General features: G+C 35.4%; 1 protein-coding gene across 4 annotated transcripts in view; it reads right to left on the bottom strand.

The window, feature by feature from the left end:
* RIMS1 (regulating synaptic membrane exocytosis 1) overlaps positions 1-21,939 on the bottom strand; it is a 337,498-nt gene that overhangs the window by 140,079 nt on the left and 175,480 nt on the right. For all 4 annotated transcript variants that reach the window (XM_059835908.1, XM_059835905.1, XM_059835904.1 and 1 more), the window contains 4 exons: positions 12,157-12,224; positions 11,306-11,416; positions 9,030-9,129; positions 4,462-4,585 (listed from right to left, as the gene is read on the bottom strand). In XM_059835908.1, the coding sequence (XP_059691891.1) occupies positions 4,462-4,585; positions 9,030-9,129; positions 11,306-11,416; positions 12,157-12,224 (403 nt within the window). The remainder of the gene's footprint in view (positions 1-4,461; positions 4,586-9,029; positions 9,130-11,305; positions 11,417-12,156; positions 12,225-21,939) is intronic.

Raw genomic sequence — 21,939 nt, forward strand, 5'->3', positions numbered from 1 at the left:
GACATGAAATAATTCAAAGCTATGCTTCTGTCCATATTTAAATGTCTTACAAATTCAATAATCCACTTTACATAATCATTTCTTAAATATTACATGCCCACAAGAAAATAACTGGTATTACATATCTAGTGACTTTATCAAATGTATGAGTGATATTTTTTTAAACATTGGCATTTTAATTAAAGAATGAAAATTCTAAAAAGAAACTATAATCTAAAGCTTATGAGGTAAGAAAAAGATTCTTATCTATTCTGCTCTTATGGATTGCAGGAAATATTTTAACACTGTGACTTACAAAAAAAGCTCTTCAGAAGAAATAGTAGAAACCTCATGACTTACAATATTCAAAACTAGACTAGTCAAAGCAAATGGTTAAGAACAAAATAAGAAGTAGCACAACCACTTATTGAAAATAAGAACAAAATTTTGTGTGCTTTCAGGGCAATGTGAACATCAGAAAAGTAGTATCAGACACATTCCAGTAAAGAGCTGCTGACATCGAACTTTGTCTTTCTATCTCTACCCTGAAAGGCAAAGGTTTTGTGTGATCTTATGTAAGGTTATATATGACTATCTTATGTCTGATCCTTCCACACCTCAATGAATACATAAATTAAACCAAACTATACCTTAGGTTGAGACTACTCTATGCAGACAGATATGTTTGTGAGGATCACTATTTTGTAAAACACAGGAACAGCTATAATTTCTCTGAGGGCTATAGTCAAGAGCTTGATCACTGAAGACAAACCAAATTCAAATGTGGTTGTAACCCACATTTCTTTAGGTTGCTCTAAGGACATCGTCCTCTACACTCTATAGAGTTTGCAGAGTTTCTGAGTACCTTCCCCAGTGCTCATTCTTCTATTTCCAAAACCGTTTCTTCCCATCAGAACCTGAAGATCAATCTAAAGTTTGCACTAACTACATTACTTGAGCGACTCTCTGGAGTTCAGTACTGCCTGGTTTATGATGGAGGTTCAACCTCCTTGTGAGGACCTAGAGCACAATAGCAGTCCCTGCACAGAGGAGCTGAATCGCACCAGAGAAACAACAATTTTGGCAATATTATCTGTGGAAATCCAAGCAAAGATAGCTAGCATCTGTCAAAGAAAAGAGACAAATGAAAAAACATTTGTTTTACCTGCACTATCCCATAGAGCTCATCCAAGCACACAAGAGACGGTGAGTTAGTTACCATACCAGGCTTCTTCTCCAAAAAGCAGAGGATTTTCTATGCTGTTCTATGTTAACCGCCTCTCGCGTTGTATGCATATTCATAGTTAATTCTTCCCCTCTTATTTAGATAGCCAACCCATTAATTCTACTTTTTATAGGTTTCTTATCTACCTTGTGTTGCAGTCATTAGCATTAGCGTCAATTAGTTTCTATGGAGTTTTTAAGGTACCATTGTGGTTATACTGTTTATTGTTGTTATGCCTTCATCTGCTAATAGTGTTACATGTGTCACATTTTTCTCTAATAAACATCCTACAATTATCCATTACTCAATATTACATTTGCTGGTAGACACAGAAATCCAAATTTACAAGACTGGGCAAATTGTTTAGACATCAATTTTGTAACTGGCAGTCATCTAATTTGTGGGCTTACAGTCCTCCCATTACTCACTTAAGCCAAACTGTGTCATATTTGGGCTTTTTATACCTAATATGCTAGGACTTTTTAAATACAGACCATTAAAAGTGCTGGTACATCATTTGCATTATTAATACTGCGAGATGAAAACACTTAAATTATGCAGACGAAGTATCATTTTTCAGGTCTTTCGGGAACCTATTTCCTCACAGGAATTTTAGGTGTAATGGATTACCACTTAATGCTGTATCAAGCAGCTTCGATTTTGCTGAGTCAGCACCTAAAGTAGACACAAAACTTTGATATACTAGATTTGTCGGATTAAATAAAATTCCCTGTCATGAATTTGAAACAATCACATAGTTTGGACAACAAGACAAGGAGAAGCTAAGGGGAAAAAAATGTAATCTGTTAATGCAAGCAAACCATTTCCCATTATGTAACACAATTTACATAGATCATAATTATAAATAAAAAAAAAAAGAAAAATAAAATCATGTGCAGGAGGTTCTTTTTTGTGAACTAATATCAGGATTTCCTTTGTTGTACAATGTCTGATTTTTTTTTTCCTTTTAAGATAACAGACAGGTAAATCCCAATCTGATACAAAACAACAGGACTTTGACTCATTACTGCTGGAGAAAGGAAGTATCTTTAAACTCCAAAGTTATATGCTCTAGTTGCTTTGGGATATTTATTTGCTCTTCTCAAAAAAAATCAATCAAGACACAACTCTTCAAGAATAGTGTTACTATAGTATGTAAAAACCTCCAGGCCCAGACTCCATTTATCTCAAAATAAAAGCACATTCTGATGTGCTCTATTTTTGCCTATGTCTGGAAAAAAATACGTATGGGTCATCCAAAGCAAAACTGTCATTTTATTGATACTACTTCTGGGTGCACTTTTTTAGTGTAAAATTCACTGCTCAGATTCAGAAACTAGAGAATTTGATTTTGAATGCACTTCACGTTCTATACCTCAGCTCAACAGTTGTGGTATTTTCTCTCGATTTTTCTTCAAGAATATGTCACTGGAATGTGGTCACCTTGTACTTCATTTTATGAAGCTATTAGATTTATCAAATTCTTAAACTAAAATAATTCAATTGGTTTAATAATGAAGTTATCTTAAAAGGTTAAGGACATAGGACATTTGCAAATATACTAATAGTAATAAATGTATCTAAAGATCATTATTTAAAATACTAATGTAGCACTTTCCTTTTACTTTTACTTCAGTTCTACAAATCAATTTTCAGGTTTTTCTTCAACTGATACATGGAGTTCAAGTCAGGTCCAGTATCAACATATTTCTTTTCTGCTGATTTAAACATAAAAACTAGACTCCCAAAAATCTCCTTATGGCATTTTATTTTTATGGCATTTTATTTTTAATTACAAAGACGTAGGACTGAATTTGCAATTTTCAGTCAGGAATGTCTCCTGATTTATCCGACTAAAGAATGTAAAATAAGGTTTCTACTCCCCCACAGTCACCATCTGGATGGTAATTTTAGCTTTTAACAACCACTATTATTGCATCAAGCTTTCGTTTTCCATTGGAAGGTCAAACTCATAACAATTAGCAACAAGTGTTAATTTTATTTAAGTACTTTTAATAGTGATTGCCGTTAAAAAGGCAGAACTCATTTCCAAAATATAGCTGCACTTGCACAGTATAGACAAAACCAAACATCAAAAGCCGACATGAAATAAACATAAAAGAAGAATGTTTTAATCAGAAAGAAAATTAAGTGTTTTTTGTTTCTAAAACTGAAACTTACCATATTTGTCACAGAAAAAAAATATAATTAGGATGAAATCTAGCAAATTCAAAATGAAATAATCATGCATTCATGAGGAAAGTTTACCATCTACCTACAGGATAGTGGTATTTAGAGACTTAAAGTGGGTGCACATGAACTCTGAGATAAACTACATAAAGCACAGAGAGATTTAAATACTTTTAAATTTTTTTTTAAACTAGCCAAGTGTCACTTTTTATTGTTAATCATGTGACTCTGTTCCACAATATAAATGTGAATTTACAATATGTGATTCATATCCAATCCTGTAAGACTTAGCTCAAAATGGTCCCAATAGAGTCAAGTTCGGGGAAGAAGTGTAGAATATCACTGAAATAACCCCACTAAACTTATCAATTTGAACAGATTTTATGATCTTTCTAAGGCTTATTTGGGAAATAAAGAATATAAGAATTGTTACCACAAAACCCCAAACCTGGATTATAATAAATAAAAATTAAGATTATAAACATAACATGTTAATGCTAATTTTTGATGAAACAAATTACCTTCATAAGCATGACGGAATTCTTATTTCCACTTTTGATTTTGATGACAGTATCATTTAAGGCTAAATACAGTCTTTTAAATTAAAAGTTTTGGTTTTCCTTCTTTTAGCTCTTTAAAGAAAGCCTGTTTAAAATCCTACTAGCATTGAATTATTAAAATCCTGCAATGCTTAATGTTTGCTGATGCTTCCTTCTACTTATGATTACTCATATAACTTATTCTGATTTAATGAAGCTAAAAGCCTGAAAAACACATTTTTTCTCATGCACAGGTCCACTTGATCCACCAATTTTCCTTTGCCACCTGGCAAAAACATTCTTACTACTTTGACCATATCGAAAACAACATTTATACTTATATATATCACTGCAAAGATCCAAGATTGTAAATGGCAGTGAAGAAAATGGCATATACAGAATATCAATAATAGAAAGTGAATCATATTCCATTATTAGATAAAAAATAATGAACTCACAAATAATCCCTTTAAAAGTCCCATTAGTAGAAGTAATAACTGTGCTTAAGAAGCAAGTCTTTATCCTTACCCAATAGGCCTTGAAACAATAATTTCAACTTGAGGTTCTGATTTTGATTCTAAAATAATGTTGTAAACTTCTTCATTTGTAGCTCCAGGCAAGGGTTTACCATTCCATTCTAGAACTTCATCCCCTTGAATTTAAAGAGAAGTTTATCACATTTCCATATTCTTTTAGAAAGAAGTGCAAAACATTTATGAAATCTATACAACCAAGTAACGTTGCCTGAAATCAATTAAAAAGCTGTGCTGAAACCCAAAAAAGGTTTTTGAGACACTATCATGGCTCCTTTCTCAGAATGCAGCTACAATTTCTACACACAAAACATATTGAAGAAACCAGTTGTGCAATCATATTAAGTATTTCAAAATAATACAACACCTGTTATTGTGCTATGAAATTAAAGCGTCTTTTTAAAGGATCTTTTATTAACTAGTGGCAATAAAGTTTGAAAACAGGTTAATCTTCAAAAATTAAAAATGTAAATACCTACTGTTAACCTTTTAAAAATCATGACATTTTATTGGAATTTATATACTGTGCATTTCAATTTTTCTACAAAAAGGCAGTCTTCACTGTCTGTGCCAAACAAACCAAAAATAAAAGCAAGGAGTGAGTCACTATCTCCTGAGGATGTTAGAGGGGACAGAATGGAAAACATGTGAAAGTTATTTAGATAACTTTCTTTTTTCAGCTTGCCATTTCTGGAATTTAAATAGTGTGTACATTGCATTGTACTTCGGCATTATTATAAAAAGGCAAAAATCTTGAAGTATAGTTTCTAAAGAAAGATCAGTATATACAATTAAACTGCAGGAACCATAGGGTAAGTATACACTCTCACACCCTGTCATATGCAGCAGTCAAAACTTCACAAGCACTATCTGACACCACAAATAACTTTTTGTTGGCAATGATTTTATCTTTCTTTATTGACAATGATTTCTTGTTAATCAGATTCAGTCGGGAACAACCCTTCAGCTGCTGGCTTTGCTCCTTTCTGAGGAGATCTAAGCAAAATGATCAAACTTGTGCTTGTTAATAAGCCAAGGAAAACTATCCTAACTCCTGTCCTATCTACCAAAACAAATTTCTCTTTATGTTCAGCGATTGTCAGTCCTTTTTCCCCAAACAGCCTATATTTTGGTATTTTAAGAAAGGACTCCACAGAATACTCCACTGGCTTTCAAAGCATTTTGGCATTCTTTAAAACATAAGGGCTTGCTAATGACAGACTTAACAAATGCTTACTGACATAAGTTTAATTTTCTTCCACGTTATTTAGCTGAAATAGTTTTAAATATTTCATATATTTATTACATAGTCTTATGTTGGGTGGGAACAGGAATTAGATATTGCCTAGGAACTTCATTTAAAATGTATACAGCTCAGTGAAAACACACTCAGTTTCTTCTGTAATTCTGACTGCATTTTAAAACTAACAACTGTTATAAACTAACATATTGTTTTTCCCTAAAATAAAATCTGATTTCTTTAGAGATAATTGGCTTAATTTACAAAAGCATCCCAGGCATTAAAAGGATCAAGATGTGGCCAGCTTTGCAGTAGTTGTAACTTAACAGCAAAAACCGACAGGGACATATGCTGAATTTGTAACACTAAAAATCACGATTTAAACCTAATTTAAACAGCAATGAAACTATCACATTCTGAAGAATACAAAATAGGTGCAACATGGTTGAGAATCCTGAAGAGGAACATGCAAGGTGTTTGTATCGCTATTTTAGAGGACTTTGAGAGTCACTAGGAGATCAAACAATTAAAAAAAAAGAATTGCCAAGATCATTAAAGAGAAGATCAGCATAGTCAGAATGCTAAATTAACAGAAGTGGCTCCAACTATTCTTACTGAAAGCTAGATCCAAATGGAGATTTGAGTGAAATGGCATTTCTGCTAGTTCCAACCAGATCACTGCCATCCATCTTCTGCTCAGCTTGTCCGGTTCTTGATCTTTTTGACCAGACAAGCCCTTTTACATTGTCTCTTTCAACTAAGATGCTGTCCATAAGGCTTACATTCTGATTTCTGCTCTCAGTAACAGGCATGGAAACAGGAAAACGCCATCCATGCCAAATCTTAGACATATGCAAAACCCAACTGGACACAGTCCTGTGCAACCTGCTCTAGCTGACCCTGCTTAAGCAGTGGGGTTGGACTAGAGATCTCAGGAGGCCCCTACCCACCTCAACCATTCTACAATCCTGTGACACACTGCTACAAATTCAGGTGATATGAACTCCCTGGACTTAAGTCCTACTGTAGTAGCCCAGAGTTGTAAGTCAGTCAGTCAGGTCAGTTAGACACCTTACACTGCAGATGTTTAGGATAACCAAGATATCTGCACAAAGCTGGCTGGCAGAACCTACAGGACACCTGCACCCTTATGGAGCCATTTCTGCTGGTGAGGCATATATCCCAGGATATCTAAGATGCCTCTAGAAAGGAATATTAATGCATCTTGCATTCTACCCCCACTTACTGATGCATGTTCAGCAGAGATAGAAAGTTTTCAGACTTACGCTGCAAATCTCTGACTTTTTTTATATTCATTTCTAAAATAGTAATTTGCATTGGGAGATACATCTGGGTGTCAGCTAGTTCCCACCCCTGCTCATAGTAGGGCCAACATCAAAGCACAGACCAGATTGCTAAGGGATTTGACCAGATGAGATTTGGGTATCTCGAAGGAAGGATATGCAACATCTCCTCTGGGCAACCTCTTCCAAGCCTTAACTATCCTCTATAGATACAAAAAAAAATAAATATTCATGAACAGGATGTCTCTCATTCCAGCTTGTGCACGTTGCTTCTTGTGTGATCAGTGTGCACCTCTGAGAACAGTCCAGCTCTGGGTTCTCTACAGCCTCCCATTAGCCAGGTAAAAACAAGAATTAGACCCCCCTGTAGTCTCTTCTTTGCCAGTCTGAACAAACCCAGTTCTCTTAGCTTATTGTACGCCATATGCTCCAGACCCCTAACTTTCTGTCCCCCTGCCCATCCTGGTCCAGTTTGTCAGTATCTCTCTTGTACTAGACAAACCCAAACTGGACACAGTAATCCAGATACAGCCTGCTAAGTGCTGAACAGAGAGCAGCAACCATGTCCCTCAATCTGCTGGCTACAATCCTACTAATACAGCCCTGTACACGATTGGTGTTTGCTGCAAGGGCAAGTTGCTGACTCATGTTCTACTTACTGTCCTCCAGCACTTCCAGATGCTTTTCTGCCAAGCTGCTTTCTAGCTGATTGGCTCCTAGTGCTTACTGTTGCACTGGGTTATTCTGGTCCTGAGGCAAGACTTCATATTTGCCTTTGTTAAAATTTATGAGGTTTGTACAATTAACTAAACAATTAATAAATTTAGCCAAATTTTGGAGAGTTTTCATAAAGATGAAAAAGCATGTTTTCCGAACAGCAAGGACTCATCTATGCTGTTTAAAGTGTTTTAGTCACATATAATAGGATGAATAGACTTTCATTCATTGAAAACATGTGCAAAACAATGTGGGTTTTTTTTGTGAAATTATTTTGGTTCTAAAAATATTTTTAGAAATTAAAAATAGCTTTGATTTAAGAAACAACCTAAACCAGACATTAGACATGTAATATTTCAGCCCAAATAGTTCAAGATTAGTGGACAGAAACTTGTTTTCTGTAATTACAATTTGCAGTTAAAGTCTATAAACAACTATAATAATTGGTGCTATCAACCCCAAGTATATTGATTTGGTAAAAAAAAAAAAAAATTAACAAATGCCAAAACAAAGTAGGATATTTTTAGAGACTCATCATCTTTACTACTTCTTTATTACTATTCGCTTCATGCAATTATCCTAAATTCACACAAGTTGTCATCGGAGCTTCTGGATTCCTAAGAAGGCACTGGATAGACTTTGGTATGCTAAGACAGTATTTGGAAAGTAGTTGCTTAGAGCCATGGTAAAAATATAAACCACTAAGAAGTAATTTTGAAAACCATCTGCTGTGCATAGTTCTCACTTCTTTTAGAAGCTTAAAAAGTGCCAAAGGCACAGCCACTTATTTGTATGTGCAGTATATACATCTTATACAAATGAAACATTTTAAGATCATTTTCTTGGGTTGTTTTCCATTTTTATTTGTAAGAATTAACATTGAAAGAAGTCCATTGTGTACACAGTGCATCATCCTTCAGGTGACACTATAGTGAAAGCAAAGTAACTGTAGTGAGTTTTGTTTGCTTCAATGGAACAGTTTTAAAAAAAGTTTGCATTGCTTCTATAGAGTATAACAAGCAGATCCTGAGCTAGCAAGCAAAAATTCACCAGTGACACTCAGTCCTGACAACAGCACTGATCAGGAATGTCTCATATTTTGCTCATACATCCAAGCAATTGGAGTTAACAATAAATTAGAAATGTAGGCAACTGTGGCATTCCGTAACAACATTAGAGTATTGTCCTGTATTTAAAAAATATTAGTATATCACATGACCAATGTTAATATAAACTAACAGCTACATTACAAAGAGCCATAATTAAAAGACAATACATTTTCTATGCAAATAATTGATTTACCTGCTCTGAGATGCCCCACCACATCAGCCAAGCTACCTTTCTTCACTTTGGTAATGAAGGCACCGAGTCGTCCTAATTCTGTCATTTTTCCTCCAACAACCTGGTTAATCATAAATTTGTGAGTTTCCAAGCCACAAGCCAGATATCATATCAAGCATAAATATACAGACAGATCAGTTTTCACGTTGTTTTTAAAATTAAACCTAAAATACGCCTAAGCAAATCTATTGTCAATTTGGGGTTTAGAGGCTTAAAGACAAAGTTAAAGATACACAAAAGCCAGCTGTACTTGGAAAGAAGTAAAGCTGACACAGAATGAATAAAATTGATATTCCTTTTAATGTGTTTGACTGATCAATCTTATGCAGTTTGCTAAGTATCTAAATTTGTTGCAGAAAGAATGTTTCTTAATAAATAACCAAGAAAATATACTTTTTGCAAATAGATGTTCTGTCATGTTCTTAAGTTTAAATTGCAAGTGCACATCACACCAAATGTATGAAAATCCCAAAATGCAATTGGTACAATTAAAAACCCGTAGCAAATACACTACTAAGAAACATGGGCAAACAGTTCACGAGAACATCACTACTGCTAAAACCCAGGCCCCCTCATTCAAGCACATGACAGGACAAAACAGCACTTCTGGCTTTTGTTAAACAGAATTGAAAAGAGCTATTTTTGAAGACGACTGCATGACACAGAGATCAGGAAAATCAGAAAAAAAAGGTGCTCTCAAGAGATTAGATTTTTAATAAAATATAAAACAAGAAAATGTAGTCTTGCTGACTTGCTATTCTGTTTAGCTATCTTATCCAGTCATTTTTTTCAGTCAGGAATATCCTGGAAGGAGATTTATAATAAAATGAAACAGAGAAATGCTGGTTCATTAGCTATTATTTCCCCATGTGGCAATCACAATAACTAGTAAGAGCTTTAATATAGATATATATCCAAGCAGATCCAGAAGTCTACCTGCCAACAAGGTTGTCACAAGACAACGTGTTAAATTTATCAGTGGGGACCTTAGTTCACATCATACAAAAATGAAACTTGGAAAATCGAAGAGAAGCTCTCCATCTACATTTGCTACTAGGACTAACCTTTTTTCTGACATACAAAAAAAAAGTTGCTTGCTGCCAGCAAAAACCAGCCTTGTGCTACAGACTGCTAGACATTTAGTGGAATGAAGCTGTTCTCACCTTCTGTATTCCCATGCCACACTATCTCACTTCAAAGTGGATAAACGGATCTTACTCAGGACATGCCATTACCAAGTTCACAAGGTTCTTTCCTGATTTAATTCCCATCATGATGAGCAGAATTGACAACCCACATCTCCATCACATGCAAGGGACCGAACTATCAGACAACTATATGCAAGGGGCGGTTCAGTGTCAGTGCCCTTTGAAGCACACTTAGTCCTAAGTGGATGGGAATGTTTCCTATTTTGCATTGTTTCTGTTGTTCTCAGTGGGGAGAGGAAGACACCCAAATTAAACTCTCTCGGTCATCTTTGGAGCTCCATATAGTTAAAAATATACATGGAGAGAGAAATTCTTGAACTGGCACACTGTACTCCCCACCAGCTTCAGAAGCTCTCAGCTCTCTCTCTCTTAAATGTTCCAGCAATTTAAATGTTCCAGCAATTTAGGGACATGAACCTAAAAGTCCACTACAGATTACTAATTTAGGGATTTAAATCAACTGGACAGTGTTGCCAGTCTTAATTCTGGGGCATCAGATTAACTGGAATTACATTTAATATAATCTCTACTATGCTTTAAAAGTTTTTTTGCAAATTTTTGTGTAAATGTTTAGTTTCACTTTACAAAATTTCTGTTTCCAAATGGCTGTGTGGATTTTAAACACTGGCCTTGTAAACATTTGCATCTGGATGACATTTATGTATGTGGATTATGAGATGAATTACTTGACTGAAATGCAAACAGTAGATTTAGAAAAGGCAGGACTCCATTAGTGCATCGCAACGTGCAGTACATGTCATGCAGACAGGAAGCTGAATAAACATACACTTTTTAATCAAAATGGTTCAGCTCCTTTGCCATGGATGAGTGGAAGACTACACAGAAGGATTAAATACATTTACATTCATAATTTATCAGTATAATTTTCAAAATTTAATAAAAATGAGGAATATATTTTTGTCAAATGACCATATAATTGGAGAGTCCTCTGATTTAATGTGTTAGACCTCTAGGTCTAAGGTCAATGGAACTTTCTTTCATTTACCACACAAAACATGTAATACTTACTTTTAGCCCCAATAATGCACCTGATTCTTTTGGCATGGTTGTTCTCTTGTTAAGAATAACACGCCCAATTAAGCGATCACCCTCTTTAGAAGGCTGCCACGTCACTGGATGCTGTTAAAAAAACAAGCAGTGGAATTAAAGAAGTGCTACCATCTTCCTGTATGTAGATGCACATTTATAAAACAATAAAATTTCTGAATCATTATGTCACAGTAGACACTAACGTCCTTCAAATGTGTTACATATTGCACCCAAGCTTTCTTTTATTATATCTGTTGGACTCTGGCTTCATTAAATATTTATGCCCACTGCAAAAAAATCTCAGCACTAAGTCTGCAGGTAGAACTATCATACAATTGAAAGTTCAATACAATTAAACATTTAAAACATACCTTAAGTAACAAAATTAAACTTTTACTTTAAAATTCCATTACCCTGAAAATTGCATTCATAAATTCTGTTCTTTAGTATAATACGCATGTTATACAGATCTACCATACGGGTTCACTATATAATAAAAATCCAAATGATCCTTTCCCACTCCAAGTCAATAGAAAAAGTCACTAATCTCTCCCAGAGTAGCAACACGCTCACAGCTGCTTTTGTGGTGTATAGTGAAATATAGTATCATGTCTATAAAAGAATTACATTCAAGTTAAAATTCAGGCAATTTTATTAGTATACATCTTGATGAAAATTTCTTTCTGATTCCAATTTCCATGATCCACTAAAACAAATTTTCTTATAATTTGTATAGAATAATTTTTTACAAAATAATATCTATGCTGAACTGAAATAATCAGTAAACATTTTAATTCATACTTATGAATCACTTTTTCCCTATTTCTTACCGAACTAATAGGGGATGTCTCCCTGCTGTGCCACGTGGCAGGATCCAGCCAGTAATAATCCAAGTCACCTGGAAGAATATGGACAGAAAGAAATGTGTAATCTCTCAAACAGAGAAAGATGTATGAATGATTACTTCTACTTGCATTAATTTTAATGTGCAATAGTTCAATGAAGCAAATACAAAACCTGTATTATTATTCAAATTAACTTACAGCAAATTGAAAACAATATAGCCTAATAATATAAAACCAAAAACACGTAATAATGCATTTATTTGGATCTCTGATTTTTCACAAATTGCACCTCAGAATCTGTTGTGCACTCCGCCTCTTTTTGACTGCCCAGTCATCTTCCAAGAACAGACCCCAATGCACTGCATTCACAGCCCTCCCCCATCTCCATAACAAACACACAGGACTACAGCTAATGACGGCACAAGAGAGTATACTCCACAAAATTGGCACTTAGCTATAGTTAAGGACAGAACAGTCAGCCACACTCAAGAATCTGCAAAGTAGTTGATCAATACTGTGACAACAGGTATTGTACAAACGGAGAGGCACAGGAGATGGTAAAGGGTATTACCCTCTATTAGAGCACCAGGCAAAACAGCCACGCAAATACAGCAAATAGCACCAACAGCAGATAGGAGGTTGCAACCTTTCATATTGCTTGGAACAAACTTATATACTGTGTACATCGAGAAAAAACCCATGAATTACAGTGGTCTGGAAGCCAGGAGCCCATTGAGCCAAGGAGGGGAACCGTGGGTAGGGTTTGGGAGAAAAGGCAGCAGAGTGTAACACCAAAGAGTGTATATATGAATTTATGGAAAGCTAAGGAAACCACAGTTTGACTTAATATGTTATAGCTGTAGAAGGCTGAGTTGGTAGCAAAAAAGCTACCAACTTCACTGGCAGTTGTCTGTGATAGAGGACTGATGTAACTGTGCACTCCAAGAAGGAAAAGGACGAGGCAGGAATTGCAAGAGGAAGAATATCAGGCAGTGCAATTCAGAGCGCAGTTTTCTTTACAAAGAGGAACGGTGACGGTGATATTGGGAAGGACATAGGAGAATGATGCAGGCTAGAATAGATCCAACAGAAGGGTAAATGTGAGATGGATACAGCAGGAACAAGTCTGAAGTATTTCTGTGCGAGCGCTATTTTTAAACAGAATATACCTGTGAGCTCTGAACCTTGGCATTATTTCATTCCTTTGGGTGTTGCCACAGTGTATTAACAAAAATGCAATAGTGTCATCAGAAATGAGAATGACAATTTTTTCTAATGTTCTCTTGCAGTAACAGTAGTATATAAAAGCTTGATCTGAAATAATCAAGAGATATTTTTGAATTTTATCTGAGAAAAAGATGATTCTGCCATTTAGCTTAGAATGCCTTTAAACACATTAACAAACAAAACCCCCACCAAATCAAAATCTAAATCATCACTTCAGAGGTTAGCTTTAGACCCTGAAGGAAATACAGTCACCTCTCACTGAGGTTTATATCATAACTGAACTCCAGGCATTTTTCACCCTTCCTTTGGCAGAGAACCTTGGTCATTTGAAATACATTAGTGGAACAGTTTAATAATACTGCTTTCTGAATTCACAAGTGATTTTTCTTTCAAGTCTTTAAATTATTATGCCCCAGAGTTAGTTTTTGTTATGGAACAACTCTTCACACGCTTTCCTAACAAAATCCTTACAAACTCTTTAGCAACCATTTAAAAGCCACCAGGTAGAAAACCTGCTTTATCATTAAAGTCAGATACTTATTGCCGATAATCTCTGCACTCTTGATATGCTCTATGTCTTCAGAAAACATATTTTATTATGTGCACTTTAGGCAATACATCTTCACTACCTTATTTTAGAAAACACATCTCTAGTAGTAGTTAGTAGTAGTAGTAGTTAGACCACTTCTCTTATTAACACACAGGCATCCAACAGAAGCCCAAACAAAGCAGGCTTCTAGCAAGGAAAAAAATACACATTTACATGAAGAGTTTTCTACTTTTTACTCTTTTTCTACAAATATTTAGATGCTGATTATGAAATACAAGTTGTACCGCTCTATAATCAATAAAATATTTAATAGCTTACCATCTACATGATCATATGCACAAGCTTATTTTTAAACAGCTTATTATTATCATATGCATAACCACACGAGGCAGTTTGCGGTTGCATTAGCTACTGCAGTTCTGCCATTTTGGAGAGCTTAACTTCACATTAAAGATCTTTCAGTTTTATTTTTAGCATTGTTCCTTGCATCTTTATAGACTTCAAAATTGCAACAAGACCAACAACAAATTCACAAACCAGACTGCCACCCCAAGTGCTGGCAGTAAGCTGAGACCTGTGACACACACCTCTCCAATTTTCAGTAATGGGCTCAACAGTAACACCAAGAAGCAACTCTCTCTTGTGTGAGCTGGCCTGCCACAGGCAAAACACAACACACTTTGCCTCCATGTTTCACAGCTATTTGCTAGGCAATAGACAAATGTTCAGACAGCAATAAGATGTCGGTTCCAGCATGCAGAGGTGTGTGTTCAAGCACTCAAAGACATTTCTGCTCTTGTTCTCATTGCTCCCTGCTCTCTTTTCCCTTTTTCCTTCCCCAGCTTCAGCTTCTAGGTCCAAGTTTCCTTGCTGCTCTTCCTCCTGGATATTGCATATCCGTGACCACTTGATTCATGCATCTAGCATCCTTCTCCACCAACTTCCTGCTGTAGCAAGATCCTCTCATATGCCTTCTGCCTTGGCTCCTACCTGCTAATCTTCACTCCTCACTATCTACCTACCCTTTGCTGCCTTTCTTCCCTGTCCATTTTATTGCCATCGTTCATCTTCTGTGTCCTTCTGCTTCCGGCTTTGGCATCCTATCTTTAGTTTGTGTATTTTAATCCCTCCTTCCCCTCACACCCCTCTATAATAAGCTACATCCTCACAATCCCCTCCTCCCCACACATAAACCTTTAGCTTTCTGTACCTTTCACCCATCCTGTCTGTTCTGCACTTTTTGGTAAATTCCAAGCCACCAGCTACATCCACTGAGGCTGGCCACGGCCATGGTCCTTTTGCCCTCTGTTCTCAGAAGCTGAGAACCGGAACTGCACTGCAAATGTGTTGTACTGAGCTGCAGCATGGATGATATACCAGGAATGCATAAAGGTAGCTTTCAGATAAAAGTTCTTGACTGAAATTGATAGGTCTACAATTTGGTGAATATTTTTAAAGCTGCAAAAATGCATGAATTGGGGTGAAAAAAGAAAAAAGTCCATGTTCTTGAAAAATGACTGAATTTTTAGATACCCATTAAAATTCAGTATGAAATAGACAACTGGCATGAAAACTTTTGGCTGAATCTACAACTGTAAAAAGGGTTTTACAACAGAAAGTGTCAGTTAAACTACATTCATAAACACTCATAAAACAGAACATATAAATTAAAACGCAAAGGAACAAAATCCCCAAATAAGCTTAAAAAATATTTTACGCCAGTAACACTGACACTAGGGTCTTGACATCTGCAGTTAAGTACTCTGTTACAGCTATACTTTTAAAAATAATTTCTCCTTGATCATCCTATGTTATTGCTGCTTCTTTACTTAATACCTATTTATGCCATTATTGCACTGCCATACCCCAGAACTGACTATTTGTTTAAGTACACAAAATAATTTCACTGAACTACTATTATACGGATCCAGGAATAGGTAAATAACATGCAAAAACTTAGAATTTAAGAGCATAATTTCAGAATTTCAGCTTTTCTCAAAAAACCTCCACCAAAACTCAAAACAAAAAAACATTACACAGAGTACTCTCTCCACTGGTAAAAGTCACTAAAAATAATTAGTAAAATAAGACAGATTGAAGACATTATAGAGACAAAAACCAAACTTTTCTAAGGAGTAAATAATTGATTTACAGGATTAAACTGCTTTTAAATACTTTTTAAACAATGTTTTACATTTAAAAACATGAAAAACTTAAAAATTATAAGCCCGTATGAAAATACACACATATACTGTACCATTAGTTTTGTACATTACTGATATATTTCTAAAACATACAAAGATGTATTTCAATTTAAAGTATTACTAAAAATGCAATTGCAGTTATAATGCATGATTTACTTAAGACTAATGGAATGAAACAAGTATATATTTATAAAACCTTTTTTCCTAAGGGAATAATTAAAAAGTTGTATCCTGCCAGGAATGAAATATTTATCCTATTAACATGCTGCTGATCAATTACTTTACTCTTGGACACATACAGATACAATCATAAATCTACTTTACAAGACACAAATGTGTTGAGTTTTTTTCCTCAAGAAGTCTTTCACAGTCTTTGATCAAATTTCAAGATGGGGAGTAAAACTCTAATGAATTACCATTGCTTTTATATCCGTAACATGCGTGCCTTCAAAGTAAGCGGAAAGCAAAATTCACACCACCAAAAAAACTTTTTCTCTAAAATGCTTCATCTTCAGCAGCACTACCCATACCAAAAGCTAATGCTGGGATATTACGATTTCAAGTGAAATCCTGCAAAGCTGAGAAGTGCTAGAAATGACAGCCTTGTCTCTCTTGCAAAGGCAAAACAAGCAGAAAATACGAGAAAGTCCGTTATCGTGTATGACCAGTTGTGCTGATTTCCAAAGACTTAAATACCGGAGATAAAATGCCCCAAGATGTTTCTCCAAATCCATCCAGACTGTATTCAGAGAGTACTGATATTCAGCAAAGAACGCGCTTCTGGTGTTTTGCTCAAATCCAGATGCACTAGATTTGCAGCAGTTACTTAGACAAGAAACAGTCTAATGATAAGAGTCAGTCAGACCATGTTAGGCACTTAATTGAGCCTAACATGCAGCTGCTAATTAATAAAGCAGTTCTATCATGTAACTAGGAAACTTAGACAATTATCTTCAGAGGCTGCATCTAAAATTAAGGCGCAATCTGACTTTCTATATAGTCAGACTAGATCTCTCTAATTAACACATGGAACAGCCATTTATGTATTTACCTTTTTTAATTTTTAGGGTCAAATATAGCCTTCATTAAACAGACAATAAAGCTTATCAAAGACCTGGAACATCCTCTGTTGCATCTTCCACAGTTGCCATGGAAGTGGGATCAGTATCTCATGGAAATGATTGTTTCCCAAGGTAAAAATCAATAGAAGCCACATATCAACCTACAGAAAGTTAAAACAAATGTAAAGAAACTCCATGTATCAACTTGATTGCCTTCCTCCTTCATAGCCTTAGTTTTCATGAGTTAAAAGACCACCCTATACGTAAATACGTAAATGTCTTCAGCACACTGTTGCCATCAAAAACACCTGGCTGCTGTTACAGATGTGATAGGTCTTATTGTTAAGCAAGAAGGTACTTCTATGCAAAAGAAAAAAAAAAGGTGCTAATTATTTTACCCTGTCAGAAAAATAATTCAGTGTATAAACAATGTATGTTTAAATCATTATAGTCAAGCTGCTAACTAACCACATAAAGAGAAAACACATGAGTACCTTGGCTTGACAAACAGCCCTCGCATCTAAGTGACAAGCAGACAATTCAAAAGCTATTTATATAGAAAGCTTCACAAATATGCTCATTATCTCCTTGCTCTCAAATCAACCCACTTCAGATGCCTACAGTTAAGAACTTAAATCCTTGCAGAATGAGGTCTGTGTTTTACCATTTATGCAGTTCAAGGACAGGCTGGCTCATGCGGTATGTGGGAAGAATGTACCACATGACTGTGAAGTTTAGGTTTTCTTTTGTACAGAAAATATATATAATTGCATTGGATTTGAGTTCCCTGCTGGCACATGTCCTAAACACTGAATGCTAACATACTGTAAGACTCCAAAGTTCAAACAGAAACTAGTACTCCAAATAAGTGACAATTTACATATATATAATACTCATATTTGGACACAGACCTGGCACACACATCTGTGACCCCTATAGCTCCCAAAGCCAGAGCCAGCCTCTCAAATCATACCCTCAATTCAATACTTATTTAGGGTTTTTAATGTAATGATGAGACACAAAATTGCATTTCTGTATCTTAATTAAATTTCTGACTAAGAGAAAAATATTGAAAAAGGGTCTATGGAGCTTCACCAAGCACTAGGCTTTCAGATCTAGATAACTGACAACCTGGGCTTATCCAGCACACACTGAAAATAAATGATTATTCCTGACTTTTGTGTTTAGAAGACAAGGACATTTCATACTCCGTTTCACACAAAATGGACACTTCAGCATTTCATTTTGAAACAAACCACTTAGTTTAAAAATATTTTTTAAATTGGTAGCTACATTGTAAGCACAATGCAGGTTGCAATGCTAATTAATATTTGCAAACCAGAAATTCAGAAATGACTAGGCAAGGAAGTAGCGAACTCATGAAATACTGTTTTGATTGTTAGGGACACCAATATTAAACTAAATCTAGTGAAAAGGAAAATCCATTAACACCTCCCTTAGTTACTATTGCAAAGTTGTTTCTTTACAAGAGTTTGCAAATTCACAATTTTTGATTTTGTTAGTGGCTGATTACTAAAAATTGTTTCAACATATTATTTTTATCTGGGTGCAAGGTGAATTTTCTGCAGACTATTTAAAATACAACATGAGTTTCTTATCCAGATATTTATTTAGCAAAGATGTTTTTATTTTATTTTATGGATTGTGATTTTTTTTTAATGAAGAGTACAGTTTACAAATACACTCTTCTGTAAGAAGAATATTGGACTTGTGTTCATTGATGGTTCAAGAAGGTTTCTCAAAAGGTATACTTGCAAAAGACCTTCCAACACAAAAACAGCTGGGCCCATTTGTATGTTCACAAGGTGTCTTCCTACCTGAATTATCTCAGTGTTGCTAGAAGGCTACATAAATTATTGAAAGCAAAGATTCCCGACCTATCTAGTCAAGTAACAAACTGTGGATTTGTGAATGTTTCTAAAACTTTTAACATGGACACAAGGAATGTAACAAGGAAGCTGTTTCCTGAATCTCTAGGGAGTCTCCTCCTATTTAGTTCCTTCACTCAAACACTGAGAGTGTTGAAGAGTTCATCAACCCTTTCCCCTTTCCAGCTAGATACTTGTTTTTATCTCAGAGACTGACTAAAATATTCTTCTGAGGATGTGTAAATCTTATTGTAAGCATGTGAATTCAAGAATATATATGATCCACAAAGCTGACACAGGGATGGCCTTCAGAAGCATGTTCTGTAAGGTCTTCAGAAAGTGTGTTTCGAGTTAAAGAACCTGGAGAAACTTAAAGATGTAAAATACTAAGTAAGATGCATGAAATTCCATTAATTTGAAAAGTTCCTTTAAAAGCTTTACTAAAAATATTTTGTTGAGAATACCAGAAAAAGTGGTTAGCACTACCAAGGACTTCAAATCAGCAGGCAAATATTTTAACTGATTTTTGATACTGTGGTATCTAAAGATTTAAGAAAAATTTTGTTGTCTCAGGGCTAGCACTGAATGCTGATTTTGCTGACTTTAATTACTCTCTTGAGTGGAAGCTAATTCTGTAGATGGATGGATGGAGATCTCCTTTTTGAAATTTAGAGGTTCTCTGAATAAATTTATTAGTGCTATTTCATTCCAATTCAATACTGACATAAACTTGTTTTAAATTTGAGTTCCTGTTTCATGTAATTAACACTATTTTAGCTTTGGCATGATCTCTTGATAATATTTTTGTTCAGCGTATGATGAAATTTGCAAAACGTATAGCAAGTTTTCTCAAAAAGTCACATGGGCTCATAATTTTGGAGACATGGATACGTAGCTATCCTGTACACTAAAAGCCTGACCAGCTCTTAATAACTTTTCTGCTGTTCTGAAGGAATTCCCAGCACTTCAAGTATGCCATGCTATTCTCCAGCCTAACACAATTTTCCTTTCCTGTGTTGTTTTTTTTTCTTTGTTTGGTTTGATTGCCTTTTATGGAAAGGTAGGAAAAGGTATTTTAAAAAGCCCACATAGACAAAATAGCTTCCAGCTGTTGTGTATGTTTGTTTTGGTTTTTTCCTGTGGACATTTAAAACCAATTGACTAGGTGTTAATTGCAAAAGAAGGTTAATATTTTAATTTTGGTCTCTTCTGGTATTTTTCCCCTGAAAATTTTAAAAAAGATTCAATTGAATATTTTTTATTTTAATATTTATTAAAGACTGATTTATGAACAAATTATAATTCAAAATCAAAGCTGAAAATAAATTCTCCTCAAACCCCAGGGTGTTTCTACACAGCAAGTAGATAGGAATTTTAACAAGGATAAGCATACCAGAAAAAAAATGTAAGGCTGTGAAACAGCAGCCCACACCTTAGAAGTCACGTGGATACCATGCCCAGTGAGGTACCAGTGCCCTGGTAGCACCTGCTGCAAATAAGGTGACCAAAATGGGCTACACCCAGAGAGGCTTATTTGAACACACATATTCTTCTACTGTGGGGAAAGAAGAAAGGCATTTCTGCTCACATATAGAAGGTATTACACAGTGTTTATAAACATGCTGACAGAAACAACAGCAACTGGGAGTAAGGCTTCTCGTTATCCACAGGACCACAGAAGTGGGAAGAAAGGGAGAAAGACAGTGAGAGTGAGCCTTTCTGTTGATTGTCCAACATACACAGAGAGTCAATCATGCAGACCTGCACAAGTCACTTGAGAAATAACAGGAAGATTGTATTTCATAAAGTTATGATTTAATTTTCATGAAAACTGCAGAGATAATTGATCTCAAATATTACAATGGAAAGGAAAGTGTGAGGAGGAAATAAAATAAAAGCTCTTGGTTGTCCTGAGCTTCAGGACTGTGGAAGGAAATACAGCAGATGAAATTCTCTGGATTGTGATTAAAGAGAAAAGCACTTCAGCAGTACCATGATGGGGATGTAAGCATTCATCAGAATTCTCCATTATGCTGCATTTGAAGATAATAAGAGGTTTTAAAGGCTTTAATTTCTCCAGTTCAGAGGGGAATATGGCAGGAAGAATCCTTGGAGCGCACAGTGAGAGATCACTGACACTAGGAAAGCAACAAGCAAAGGACGTTTGGAGCTTTGCTTCCCACCGGTAGAGAGGAAATCGTTAAGAATGTGAAAGTGAATAAACTTTGTGATCTTTATAAAGGGATGGAAGCTGAGCAGAAGAAAACCCCAAAAACCTTTATACAAAAAAAAATCCAACAAAAACCCCCAAAAAACCCCAAAACCCACCCAATCACCAAACAAAACAAACCAAATCCAAACACCCCAACCACAGAGAAAGTAAGGAAGCCGCAAAAGGAGTCCGGCAATCATGGAAACATCAGAAGCACAATCAGCCCAACACAGAGGAAGGAGAAATGCAGTCAAAGACTGACAAGCGAAGTCATAAATGTTTCATTTTCTAGAAGAAGGTGAACAATCAATGGAAAGTTGCCTATGAGTGAGTAACTTACAATGATAGAGTACCAGGAAGCATACAAGACAAAATTAGAAACACACAAAATTTAATGCAAACAGCAAACTATGCACAACTTTTGAGATCTCAAAAACAATTGAGATCATTCTGCAAATATATAGTCCCTCATATCTAGTATCTAGTACCAAGTACTTGTCATTCTAGAATACTATGGAAAGAGCCTTCTACCATTTGGCTCTATTGCCAAATGATATGAAGGCAGCTAAGGTTTTTTTTCTTTTAAATAAGTTCTCCTAAAAACAAACTCAAGTAAAACTCATAG

This window comes from Gavia stellata, chromosome 2 (assembly GCF_030936135.1).
Source record: "Gavia stellata isolate bGavSte3 chromosome 2, bGavSte3.hap2, whole genome shotgun sequence".
NCBI classification, from domain to species: Eukaryota; Metazoa; Chordata; class Aves; order Gaviiformes; family Gaviidae; genus Gavia; species Gavia stellata.